The sequence below is a fragment of the Pholis gunnellus genome, assembly GCF_910591455.1.
Source record: "Pholis gunnellus genome assembly, chromosome: 3".
Lineage (NCBI taxonomy): Eukaryota > Metazoa > Chordata > Actinopteri > Perciformes > Pholidae > Pholis > Pholis gunnellus.
In genome coordinates this window covers 25,389,625-25,403,386 of record NC_136529.1, presented here as the reverse complement: position 1 = coordinate 25,403,386, position 13,762 = coordinate 25,389,625, and the positions used below count along the sequence as shown (strand labels likewise).

The 13,762-nt window shown below is 42.6% G+C and overlaps 1 protein-coding gene across 3 annotated transcripts; it reads right to left on the bottom strand.

Moving 5' to 3' along the window:
- Positions 1–2,013: 2,013 nt before the first annotated feature.
- On the bottom strand, positions 2,014–13,740 carry ccdc66 (coiled-coil domain containing 66). 3 transcript variants are annotated; one of them, XM_079186642.1, is made up of 21 exons: positions 13,596–13,740; positions 12,789–12,847; positions 12,273–12,295; positions 11,901–12,152; positions 11,583–11,808; positions 11,315–11,450; positions 10,796–10,890; positions 9,715–9,764; positions 9,300–9,392; positions 8,933–9,067; positions 8,200–8,471; positions 7,395–7,479; positions 7,150–7,308; positions 6,955–7,036; positions 6,544–6,612; positions 5,793–6,048; positions 5,229–5,463; positions 5,072–5,124; positions 4,398–4,549; positions 3,844–3,995; positions 2,014–3,523 (listed from the first exon to the last, which is right to left on the bottom strand). In XM_079186642.1, the coding sequence occupies exons 1-21, from the start codon at positions 13,604–13,606 to the stop codon at positions 3,422–3,424; spliced, it is 2,697 nt and encodes an 898-aa protein (XP_079042768.1). In that variant the 5' UTR covers positions 13,607–13,740; the 3' UTR covers positions 2,014–3,421. The 3 variants fall into 3 exon arrangements, with proteins under 3 accessions (XP_079042768.1, XP_079042769.1, XP_079042770.1); XM_079186643.1 differs by having other exon boundaries at positions 3,844–3,992; XM_079186644.1 differs by having other exon boundaries at positions 11,901–12,149.
- Between the last annotated feature and the right edge of the window lie 22 nt (positions 13,741–13,762).

Below are 13,762 nucleotides of genomic sequence, written 5' to 3'. Positions count from 1 at the left end.
GCCTATGAAACGTCTTCACTCATTTAATTAAAGTAGATTTAAAGACTTTGGACCCTATTTTCCCCAATGTTTTTATGTCTTAAGTGACTAATGAGGACAACGATCTCACCATCGGAGGAGTCTCGTTCTGACATCTCGCTTCACATCCACATTGTTGAAATCTGCCAAATATGCACCCACGACATCTAAAATGTTTTAGATGAGACTAAACTACGCTTTCTGTTCTCCAACACAACAATCTCTGACAACACTTCCTCTCTCCAACTCTCACTCACGTTCACAACGTTGTCTTCAAGTCACACAATAGCAAACGGAGAGTGAAAGATAAAGAATGTGTTAAAGAGTTAATATTATTAAAGGTTGTTCTCTGGCGCTCTGAGAGGCATTCGAGCAGAACACTTTTGCTCCACGTGACGTTTCCCAGTAGACTGAGATTCTTCTGCCTCAAACACCCTCTGGTAGTAGAACTACAGATGTGTCTGCAAACACCTGGAGCCAGAAGTAAAGAAGATGTTCTACATCATCAACAGTACCATCCTCTAAGAAACCTCTGAGGAGAAGCTGGCAGTGGAAACTGAGGTCAGTCGATACGTTTCAACACTTAAAGTAAAACAGAACATAAGAAGATGGCTGCTGAAGCTGATGACGTCTTTTGACGATTTTCTCCGTTAGCTGATACATTTTTTTATAAAGTGTCAGAAGATTTTGGAAAATATTCCATAAAATGACACTGATGTGTTCAAGTGATCAACAGTCCAAAAAAAAAACTTTATAATTACACAGGACTAAAAAAATACCAACTAATATTTACATTTGAGGCGTCGGAACCAATGATCTTTGAACCAGAAATGACTTCTATTGAATGACGAATCAATTGTTTCAGCTCGAGTGGTCAAAGCCTTTATTTACTCCAGTAAACTTCTTTACTAGAGAGGAGTGTCTTTAGCCAATGTCTAGCTGATTTTAAATGTAACTTATGTTTTCAAACCTATTTAGTTCTGTTCCTCTTTGCTGCTGTTTGACCACGAACACGTGGCCACAACTAGAGCTACACTCACCATGATCACGTTTGACAAAAGATATTTATTTGTTCAAATTAAAGGGTTAATAGAGCGCTGCAGGAATGAGGCCTAAAACCTGGATATGAGTCACCATTTTTCAAAGTCAATTTCTTTTTTTAAATGTGTTTTTGGTTTGACGACTAAAATAAAGTCTGTGGTTAAAACGAGATGAAGAGATTTTAAAATGTTGTCCGATAAAATAATTCCCCAGTTGAGAGTTTTGAAGCTTTTAAAAAAGACGGTTGCTAACAAGCGGCTAAATGAGACTACAGGTCTGTTAGCTTTTTATTTCTGGCGATTAGATTCACGCTTCAGAAAAGTATAAAAGTGGTGATTATTTGTGAAGATTATTTTGCTGAACATAACTTGTAAGAATCATAAACCTTTGTTTGCCACAGAGTTTATTTTCTGAAACAATACAGAAAGCAGTAGTTTTGTCGAGGGAAGCAGTGAGACGCTAACTTCCGGGTTGTCACACGTCCTTGTTCCACTTGGGTTGTCACACCTGCAGCTCTCTATTTAAACCCTCTGAACACCACACAGCTGTTTTCTGGTTGATTACACCTCTTCTCAGGACTTTGTGGACGTTCAGAGACTAATTCAGTGACGTGTGTGTGTGTGTGTGTGTGAAAGGTGCTCAAGAACTAAAGCAACATAGATAATGACACATCACGGCTCATCGCAGTTTATCAACGTGTATGTTTATTAATTATTTATGTTAATTTTGTTGTCAATGTAAGCTTTCTCCGTCTGTTTCACCCTGTTTCAAGATCTCAGCCGTTAACAAGGTGAGTTCAACGTTTTTATTATAAATTGAGATGATTCACAAAATAAAACAATGAAACACGAATCCTTTAACTTCTCCTGCTGGAGATAAAGATCAAACTGTGGCTTTCAAAGTTGAACTGTGTTCATGAATCAATCAAAATGTTAAAGACCAACAGTTTTAATGGAGTTTTGAAACATGTTTTATCTTTTTAACAGTGTCAGCTGTGGGAAATTCAGGGATCAGGCAGTTGCCAAAATACAATAAATCAAAATTAAGCGCAATTGTAAGAAATAAAGATTGTAAAAGTTCTAGATACACTTGACATTATTTATTTCATTTGCAATAAATAAAAAATACAATAAAACCAGAAAAACTCCACAATACAGAAGCATAAAGAAACATGGAGCTCCTCGGCCAGCAGGAAGCTGAAGAAACAAACAAACTGGTATTATTAATGATTTAAAGAAGCGCTGAGCTCGTCTGTAGGGACAAAGCTTTAAAAAACCTTTAACTCTATACCGGTTTGATATAGTGTCACTCTTATGGAAAGTGCATTCAAAACAGAATTAAAATACAATCTTCACATAACATGATAGTAAAACCTCATGAATTCAGTTAGTGATAAATAAACATGTAATAAACATGTAATAAATGTCTTTGTCTTATGGTGATCTTGAGGTAGAACTGATGGAGCAGATTTACAGAAAACAATGAGGCGTTAGAAGTCGAGTCCTCGTGTTTAACCTGAAACTCACTCTTCCCTTTTTATTCCAGGCTTGTTTCTGTGTTTTAACAGCAGTTGTGGTGTAACGTTGAGTTCAGACTGTCGCTGTTAACGATGTTCAGCTGCCCATCACAGACGAAGGTTCCAGTAAATATAAACACAAACCGGCTCAAATGGAAGTGAATTGTCTCCCTTTAGGCTGTCATTAAAAAAAATCAATCAACATAAGATTAATTAAAATTAGTATCAGTAAAAATGCTTTATAGAGTTAATATTGTTTTCAGTAAATAAACATTTATTACACACCTTGTGCTCAGTCGTGTGTTTTGAACTGTGAAAATAACAGAACTGCAAAGTGCTTTGTGAGATTTAGGAGTCTTCTAATAAGACCCCCCCCCCCCCCAAACAAATCTGGTGATCCATTTTCAAAGAAGATATGATGCTTTTATTAGTCCTATTTAGAACTCGGGGTAGTGGTGCACTTCAGCCTCTTGTGGCCAAAATGAGTATTACAAGAACAACAACAACAACAACAACACTAGGAAGGTTTTGCCTTAAAACAGGAGAGAAAACTGTTTATATTAGTTATAAAAATGTATCACCAGATTCTTTCTCTCTCTCTCAGGGCTTCTGTTATTTACTGGAAATAAAACGATCACTTCTGCCTCCTGAAACGGCCTCGAATCAAGAGCATCTGTCACATTCACGCCGATACAATCAGCTTCACTTTGAAAAGTCTCACATTGAACATTCAGTCTCAGAGTGTTGGACGACTGAACGAGCTCCTGTTTGTGTTTAATGTTCTCCATGACGGCTGGTCAAAACACACACACACACACACGCACACACACACACAGGGGTCAGAGGTCACTTGCGGTGCGTTGTGGTGGGTGGCCGGTGCTCGTTGTCATGGCGCTTCAGCAGAGGATTCAGATCCGTCTCCAGCTCCCTCTGCTTCTGTAATAAACCCTGAACACACACACACACACACACACACTAAACGTGATGATATCTCAGCATCTGCTGCTTCCATTTCACCATGTTTTGTTTCTCACAAGTCCCCCAGTTTTAGGAGAGTTGTACTAAACACCATAACACACCGGTAATAACCCTTTGTGTGTCTGTCTGTGTGTATTTGTCTGTCTGTGCGTTTTGTCTGTCCGTCTGTGTGTGTGTGTGTGTGTGTGTGTGTGTGTGTGTGTGTGTGTGTGTGTGTGTGTGTGTGTGTGTGTGTGTGTGGTTGTGTGTGTGTGTGTGTGTGTGTGTGTGTGTGTGTGTGTGTGTGTTACCTGCCGTAGCTGGGCCAGGCCTCTGAGGATCTCCTGCTGTCGGTGTGTTTGTGTGTTACGAAGCAGCTCAGAGTGGAGGAGTCGATGTGAGGGAGCAGCAGCAGCAGCAGCAGGAGGAGGAGGAGGAGACGCTGAGCTCTGAGGAGGAGCTTCTGATGAGGAGAAGAATTAAAATAATAGTTTACTCTCAGTATATAAAGCAGACGTCATGCTGTTTCCTTTTACTGGTGGGTTCTGTGTGTATCTATTGAAAGGAAGATGAATCCCTCCTCTGTTGAAGTTCCTAAAGTTGACAATTAATGGATTATCTAAATAGTTTACATCAATCAAATCTACCAGTTAATATTTCCAGCAGCATAAGTTCACTCACTGTAATCGAGCAGCAATTTCTGTTGATCGACTAACTGATCTGTGTGTGTGTGTGTGTGTGTGTGTGTGTGTGTGTGTGTGTGTGTGTGTGTGTGTGTGTGTGTGTGTGTGTGTGTGTGTGTGTGTGTGTGTGTGTGTGTGTGTGTGTGTGTGTGTGTGTGTGTGTGTGTGTGTGTGTCACTCACCTGTGTGTGTTGGCAGTGGGGGGGTGTCAGCAGGCTCCAGTGGATCCATGTTGAAGACTTCATCAGTCCGGACGTAAGGAATGAACTCCAGAGGAGGAGGAGGAGGAGGAGGAGGGGCGGAGGAGGAAGGTGCCTGCTGAGGAGAGCGCCCCCTGGAGGAGACGACGACGCGAGACATGGAAACAGAGGAGTGAGCTAAACGTAGATTCACTTCACCGTCAATGGAGCTGCTGAGTGGACAGGTTTTTATATTTAAAAACAGTAAAGAAACGTTTTACTTCTTCCTAACTTCACACAGATAACTGCATTTAAAGGAGTTACAGCTGCTGGTTCTTCCTGCTTTGTTTCACTTCTCGCTTGTTCTTAAACTGTTGTGAAGGCCGGCCTAAAGTAACTCAAGCGTGGCTCGAGACGGTTCAATGAATGTAGAAGGATGCTTGATTTTATTGTGAAAAGCGTTGTCGTGTAATATGCAACAGAGAAACACAGAGCCAAGTTCTCATCTTCTCATTTTAATGTATATCATCTAATAAGCACTTTGTAAATAACACTGACTTGATTTGACTTTTTTATTGACTGTTAGCTGGTAAACAAGGCAGGTCATTTTCAGGTTGAAACTCTTCCTGTTTAAGGGGATCTGGGGTTTAACAGGAAGTGCAGTCAGAGCTGCTCACCTTTCAGTGTTGACTGCTGCTAAGATGCCGAGTCCTCTGGAAACATTCTCCACCTGCAACAATAAAGGTTTGTGTCAAGACTGTGGTGACGTTTTAGATTAAATCAAAGAAGACAAAAGCAGCCCTCAGAATTCAGTATGAGGGTCTACAGTCCTACCCTCATGGTGGGACTGGTTCTGGTCTGTGAGGGGTTGGAGCAGAGACGAGGCTCCTGGTGCTGAGGAGGAGGAGGAGGAGGAGGAGGAGGAGGAGGAGGGGGGTCGGTCCTCGACAGACAAGTCCTCTCCTGCAGAGCGAGGAGCTCAGCCTGCCTCCTCTGTCGACTCTCCTGTCTGTTCCTCTGCAGAGGGGCCGGGTAACGCTCCGAGGCCGGAACGAACCGACGGCTGGGCCTGGAAGAGTCGGGTACAGGGGGGTCAGAGCAAATACTGATGGAGGAACCAGGTACAGGTACAGGGGGGGTCAGAGTAAATACTGACCAGGTTGAGCTCTTAATTCTTGAAGACATTACAGAGGTTGTGGGAGAGATTTTGGATTTCTTAATTAGGCATTTCAAACTTGAAAGGACTGAATGAGGAACTAGATCTGCTTCTTTACCTTCTATATAATGAAACATGAGCGCAGATCATTCATTTATATTTATTTTATTATTTTGAATCAACATCCAGGAGGATCCTGTTGTATTCAGGTGTGATGACTTCAGACTTGTGTGTGTTTCTACCTCTGTGTGTTCCACTCCGGCCTCCTCTTGTCCATCCTGCTCTTATCTGTCCTGGCAAACGCTTCATATGGGCCTCCTCCTCCTCCTCCTCCGCCGCCTACTGCTGCTGCTGCTGCTGGCAGACAGATGTTCTCCTTGCCGGTTCTCACCGCTCGGTTCCTGATGTTTGGAGGAGCAGCAGAGAGAGGAGGAGGAGGAGGTGTCTGGTACTGTGCAGCGACGTCAGGAGTCTGAACTCTGAGCGGTAGAGAGGGAGCTGCTCTCACACACACACACACACACACACACACACACACACACACACACACACACACACACACACACACACACACACACACACACACACACACACACACACACACACACACACACACACACACACACACAGAACAGATAAGCTGTTTAATAAGGATTTTCAACATCCACATTAAGTCATCAAATATTAAAACCACATCTCTTTGTGACGCTGCTTTGATAAAATAATCAGAAAAAATACAGATATGATCAGAGTGGGAAAGCAGCAACTTAGGGAAAAAGGTTTAAGTATTAAACAAATGTAAAGTTACATGACAAGTTAGACAAACTGTGTAAACAAACACAGCATAAGACTTCTTTACAAAAACAACCTGGAGACACTAGAGTGGACACACATCATCCTCACATGTAAACGGCTCAGTGTGGATACTACCGTTTCCCATAGTAGTACTCGTATTGGCAGTAACAGTATTTGTAGCAGTAATAGTTGAGTTACCTGTCTGTGCAGCGGCGTCTTTGGATAAACTGTTGACTTCCTCCTCCGAACACTCGCTCTGCCTGGTAGCTGCACACAAACAGAGGGATCATTAAAAAGGTCTTCATCACACCTGTTGTTTAGTCAGCAATAAGTGTTCCAGTGGTTTTTACTTTTGATACTGTCGATACGTTCTGATAATACTTTACTTAAGTAGGATTGTAAATACAGTAAATTAACTATTTTACATTGTTGTATTGGCACTTTTACTTCAGTCAAGGATCTTTGTACTTCTTCCACCGCTGCATAGTTTGATTGACAGCTTTCACACCCTGAGAATGTGTTTCAGTTTTATCGTAGTGCAATTATTTGTATTTGTATTGCAGTAATATTGCAGTAGTATTGCAGTAGTACTGCAGTAGCTCTGCTCACCACTGGTCTCCAGCGTCTCCTGCCGTCTCCCGTCATCGTTGCTGTCGTGTTTTGTCTTTTGCTGCTCCGCCTGGTTGTTCGACTGCAAATACACACAGAAGTCAAACACTGACACAGCTACATTATCAGACGGCAGTAATAACTTCGTTGTGGATAAAACGACTCTGAGGAATCGTGCTCTATTTGTGTCCTGACCTTCTGCTTCTCCCTCACTGTGTCGTGCTTGTACTGTCTCTCCAGCGTCTCTCTCTCCAGCGCCAGCCTCCTCTCTTCCTCCTCCAACTCCTCCCTCCTCCTCGCCTCCTCTCTCCTCCTCTGCAGCCGACGCTCCTCCACCTGGGCCTCGATCGCTCGCTGTGGGGGGGACGGTAAAATATTCAGGAAGTGATAAAACCTCACTGTAATCCTCCTCATCATCCTCTTCTTCTTCGTCCTCCTACCTGCTGCTCCAGCTGCTTGAGCCTCCTCCTGTCTCTCTCTTCTATCTGGGCGGGGTCCAGCAGGGCGGTCATGGTCCTCAGATGGCTGGAAGTAAACAGGGGAACAAAGATCACTAAACATTTACTGGTAAACATTTGGAGCGAGCCTGGTTCAGGACCTCTGACTCACCGACCACATCCTCCATTTGTTCGGAAACTCATATTTTGAATGTTGGATTCATTTCTGTGCCACAGCCAGAAAAATATCAAAAGTGTGACAAATTAACTGAGTTTCAGACGTAGACTGTATGTAAGAAGTGGACGTAGTCGTTGTGACGTCAACCATTGGTTTGTAAACTGACGTTTTTGAAGCCTCGAGTTCGGCATTTTGGTCGTCGCCATCTTGCTTTTTTGCAACCAGTGAACAGACGTTAACATGTTTGAACTGAGGAGGAGTGACGTAGAGACGCCGTATACGTCTCTGGTAGCGACCTGTCAATCATTGTGTTGCCCCGCCTTATGGTCTATTTGACTCTACATGGACCATGATTTACTAAATGAACATCATGTCGTATTGAAGAAGACTTGAAACTAGAGATTGAGACCATAAACTCATGTTTACAATGTTTACTGAGGTAATAAATCAAGAGACTTCAAGGTTGCCTCCTGGTTTCAGCTCATTGTTTGTCTGTCCGACTCACAGATCTACTGTTTTGGTTTTCTCTCACCACTTTGTGACATTCACGGATCCATAAACTGGTTAAAATACATATTTCTTTCAGAGTTGTTCATACGCTCCTCCTGCCCTCTCACCCCTCCCTCCTACCTGGCTCTGGTCGGGTGTCCGCTGGTCGTATCTACGCTGGCTCTCCCCACACTCTCTGCTCCACAGCTGCTGGCGGCCTCCCAGACCAGGGACAGGCTGGACGAGGGCTCCCACTCCCCTCGCTCAGAGACAATGGACGGAGCTGGAGGTGGAGCTGAAGGAGCTGATGGAGGTGGAGCTGAAGGAGGTGATGGAGGTGGAGGAGCTGGAGTCTGGACTGGAGGTCGTCTCAGAGAGTCAAAGTGTGTTGCCCAGAGCTCGTGGTCCACCGTCTGCAGAGACACGTTCAAACAGTAATGAAGCTGAAACACAGTGAAACATTAACACGTCTCTACTGTACCTATCTCTACTGTACATGTCTCTACTGTCTCTACTGTACCTGTCTCTGGTCTCTACTGTCTCTACTGTACCTGTCTCTACTGTCTCTACTGTACCTGTCTCTACTGTACATGTCTCTCCTGTAACTGTCTCTGGTCTCTACTGTACCTGGCTCTGATCTCTACCGAGTCTCTACTGTACCTGGCTCTGGTCTCTACTGTACCTGGTCTCTACTGTACCTGGCTCTGGTCTCTACTGTACCTGGCTCTGGTCTCTACCGAGTCTCTACTGTACCTGGCTCTGGTCTCTACCGAGTCTCTACTGTACCTGGCTCTGGTCTCTACTGTACCTGGCTCTGGTCTCTACTGTACCTGGCTCTGGTCTCTACTGTACCTGGCTCTGGTCTCTACTGTACCTGGCTCTGCAGCAGCTTCTCTCGTCTCCTGCGTTCACTCGTCTCCTCTCTCTGCTGGTCCAGCTCCTCCAGCCAGCGTCTCCTCTGCTCCTCTCTCCTCTCGGCACTCAGCAGCTCCTCCATCGGCGTGACCTCCTACAGAGAAGGACTACGTCACCCAGTGCAACAGTGCGGCTCACTGAGGTGTTTGAATAGTTTTCGGATAACAATTGTGCTCTGAGGCACAAAGGAAGTATCACTGTGAGTCAATATATAAATGTCACTAACATTCATTTATTTTTGGGGTGCTCTGGTTTGCTGTCTCTAATTTTACATGTTAAAGACGACCTGGCAACCCTCTCTGGCTGCAGTGGGACAAAGACTTTACCCCGAGTCTGAGGCTGGATCTGATGGCTGCATGCTGATCTCTGTGGCTGACGGAGCTCTGAACTGAGAACACACTCTCTGTGTCCTCCTCGGCCTGAAACACACAAACAAAGATTGTGAAATATATAATGAAAGTAAATGTGTTTCCAGTCTTTCTCAACGTTGAATCTGGTCTTCTCCAGATGACTTGCTGAGTGCCAGGATTAATAAACCTGATATATTAAACTGAATATGTCAGTGAACATGTTTTGTTAAATATTCAACACATTCATTTTGTTTTGCTTCAGATGACGGTGTTAAAATATAACCTGTTATACAAATAAACACATTTGTTCTTCTTCTTTTTTCCCCACAGTAATGAAAACAACCCCGACAAAGTGAAACCCCAGAGATAGAAGGTGAAATATCTGCCGTACCTGGAGTCTGCCAGGAGCCGAGCACTGCTGCTTCAACGCCATTTGCTCATCTAACACACACGCACACGCACACGCACACCCACACACACACACACACACACACACACACACACACACACACACACACACACACACACACACAAAAACTCATTTAATTAGTCAGAATTACCTTTTTTTAATCATCAATCGTATTTAGTTGTGACTTATTCCTCACCAGAGAGAGACGGGAATGTTGTGTTGGATTATACATTTAGAATAAATTATGGTTGTGATCTGGATTATCTTTACGACCTTTTAAGTAAGACTGGGAAACATATGGATATTATGACACGAGACTAGTTACAGTTTTATTTTATTTATTTTGGATGTAGTATTATGGCATAAGTGTTGTCTTTCCCTGCTTTTAAGAGCTTCATTACAGTAAAGTGATGTCATTTTCTAAACTTACCAGACATATAAAGTAGTCATTATATCCACATTGATTATTTATTTAAAAAATCTAATTGTGTAATAATTTAGTAAACGCACTAATAGTTCAGGATTGTTTAAATATCGAGGTATTTATTTAAATATATATATAGTGATATTTGATTTTCCTTGTTGTCCAGCCCTACTTTTAAGCATGTATTAGTGAGGGTTTAGAAACCGGGCCTCAAATCAAAGAATCATTAAAGTATTTATCTCAAACATTTAATAATTGTAACCAAGTAATTATCATACTTTGAAGAGCATTTTGAAGAGCTTAAAGCACAAAAAATCTGTTATTCTCTCGGGACCGTGCGGCTGTAGTTTGGACATAATTGGACTGAACAATCCACCAACTGTCATTGCATTCTTACTCAAATGTTGCTAAATCCTGATTGGTGCATGCAAGTATGTGATATCACCTTTTTCTCACTAAGCACCACCCACTTCAAATCAAAGGGAAGAGCACGAACAAAAAAAATGAAATCAATGTTAACGTAAACCAAAACTAGGAGCTAAAAGAGACTAAAACACTTAGTAAAACGTCTATAATTATCTGTGTTTGTCACTATAACTGATATAAATACTGGAGTTGTTAAAGTGTTTTTGTGTTTACCTAGTTCTCTCCTCCACAGAGCCTTCTTGGCGTCGATGGCCGCTCTGCTTTCTGACTGTCGCTCCTCCAGCCAGCTGAACGGACATCCAGACAACCTGAACGACAGCAGCGACGCTCTGCCTTTAACCACCATTTTTTTAAAATACAGATTTCTAAAAACACATCAGCGCACAAGGGGATCCCAACGGACCTGAGCCGCACTAATGCGGCTTAAAGGTCTTGAACAGTAAAACCAAAAGGGTGAATTGTGAAACTAAACATCTAACCAGAAAACATCATTTTTGTGTTTGCTGAAGAGAAAACAATGTCATATCGTTCCTCTCGAGGTCAGAACCAGAATGCAGCAGTAAAAATGACGTGTTTATTAAACAGCAAAGACATGAAGAAGTGGAGTACAGGTCTGGTCTTACCACAGTTTGACCGTATTTATGGTGATCTGAGAAGAGAAGCTTCACATGAACATTTACTGTTATCGACTAAATAGATATTTCAATGTCTTCTTCATGGGTTGCTCCTCACCTGTTGTCTTTATCCTGTGATCTTCCACTTGTATCAGTTCCTCCTCCTCTATCTTTCTCCTTCATCTCTCCTCCTCCTCCTCCTCCTCCTCCTCCATTCATTGAGGAGCCAGCTTCTTTTGAGTCTGTTTCATTTACTAGAAAAGAAAAAGACATGAAGTTGTACATAATATTGACTAAGAGGGAAGGTCCAGTGTCTGATACTGCTATGTCTGTTCCCGTTGTGCTGTAGCCGCCATCACCACTAACACAACCATCACTACAAGTACCCTGAGTCTGGTGGTCCTCTGGTGGGTGTGGACCAACGCTGCAGGTCTGGACCGTGTGGAGGATCTTCTGTAGCTGCTCATTGGTCACACACACCACGCTGTCCTCCGGTCCTGTTAGTCCCTCCTTTCCAGCGGCTCGTGTCCCGCCGTTCTGAGGCCGTCCTGTTTTCCCGTCGGTCCTCAGAGAGCCGAGGGTAGCGCCGCGTTTGTGTCTGTCGGACTTCACCTGCAGCAAGAAAACACACAAATTAAAGGCAGAGCCAATAAACGTGCTGTCAAGAGTAAAGCAAAGAACAGGGCACGCTGTGTGACACTTACTTTGGCCACAACTTTGACGCTTAGTCCTTTGTGATGGTCGTGTGTCTTGGATGATGTCAGAGTGTTGCTCCTCCCCCCAGTGGTGGTGTTGGAGGTGAAGGAGGTGGCTGCTCCTCCTGCCTTGCTCTTGGTTTCTTTCTGCCTCCCCGCCTGCTGCTGCCGGGCTGGACGCTCCTCTCTCTGCGCCTCCTCCACACAGGACGGCTGTCTGGAGCTCAGGACGTTAGCCGCTCTGGGCCTGAAGGACGGCTGCTGAGATCGAGTTTAATCAAATCAGATGAGACGGCATTATCCTTCCAGCATTGTTGTTAATTGTAAACATAAACTTGCGCTGTATACTTCATTATGTTGTAGTGTAAGGAGGATTCCTACCTTTGCTGGATTCTTCTCCACGCCTGCAGTGGAAGAAAGACGTGACAGTAAGGAGCCATGAATATTACATTACACACACACACACACACACACACACATTCATGGTCACTATATACTAATACCTCTGTGGGTCTAACATAAGGCAAAGCAAACAACTTAAGTCTGAACGTGAACACCAGCCATTTAAACATTGTAATATCTAACAGTTTTAAGATACTTATTAATGTCTTGCGTTGATATGAGGAGTGACTGTTATCATAATAGCAATTAGCAAAACTAAAGACATTACAAACTGAAACACAGTTTAACATAAAACAGCACACTAAAGTCAAAACCGTTGTCAAATTGTCACTTATGTGTAAGTTATTCAACTAACTGATCAACTACATTTTCTGCAAACATTAGTTTAATACCTTTTTTTTTAAACTAAGTGAACATAAGGACTGAACAAGAAAAGCACATAAGTGATTGAGTGTCTCTGGAAAACTCAAGATTATAACAGCAGAAAGTTCTCACCACGACTCAGTATAATCAACTTGGGTTTTCCATTTTCAAGTTCAAACAGCAGGCCGTCTCTGTTCACATAAATACAACATGAAAGTAGTAAGCAGACTGACAATTGTAAATACCAATAATGTTTTCAACTGTCCTGTGTTTTTATTGTGGTTATAATTGTAATGCTGTCTTGCTGAAAATATAATTTCCTAAACTGATGAACTAAAGTGAACAGACAGGTCTGTGAGTCAGTGACGAGTTAGTGCTGAACTCAGCAGAAACTGGAAGTTCACAGATTTCAGTCTTTCAACAGCTGGAATATTTGTTTATTTACAAAGTCTCAGTCAGTCATTTAATAAATATTCCAGCAATAAATGAGCCAGTGTATGGGAGTTTCCTTCAAAGTATCTGTCTGCACCTCCATACCTGCAGAGCCCAGGAATACAAATTGTCAAATTATATGTAAGTTGCTTTTGGAGTATTATGTAACTGCTTGTGTTGAACAGGCTTATGATACAGTCTCATATACATTGCAGGCCTGAAATGAATCAAATCGAAAATCGTGGCAGACTTTGTGATATCAGCAAATATAGTATTGTTGTCGAAAGAAGTAATATAATATTGCATCATGATGAAACTTGTGATTTACATTTACGTGCACTGTGCACGTTTGATCAGCAATGTTGCATGTTTGACGTAAAGCGTTTTGTTTGGTCGTCAACAATAAAACCCTGTGCATTTCACTGCGACACATTCGGTCAGTGTGTTAGCCTAGCTAGCTAGTAGCTAACTAACGGAATTTAAAAAAAGAAACGAAAAGAAACTCACCCGAGATTCATGCTGACAAAAAAAAAGTTTAACGTAAAAGCGGCACGTTTACTGAAAACCGTATAAAGACAGAAATAGATGGTTAATAAATAATTTAAGATTTAATAAAAGCGCTTCAGAACAGCTCAGAGCTAACCGCTCTGCCAGTTCCTGGTTTGTTCAAATTG

What these genes read in the sequence shown, in the direction of transcription:
- ccdc66 (XM_079186642.1), bottom strand. An exon ending in TCACAGGATAAAGACAACAG is followed by an intron (nt 10,891 to 11,314) that starts GTGAGGAGCAAC and finishes GCTGTCGTTCAG; the next exon opens with GTTGTCTGGATGTCCGTTCA. An exon ending in TCTGTGGAGGAGAGAACTAG is followed by an intron (nt 9,765 to 10,795) that starts GTAAACACAAAA and finishes CGTGTGTGTTAG; the next exon opens with ATGAGCAAATGGCGTTGAAG.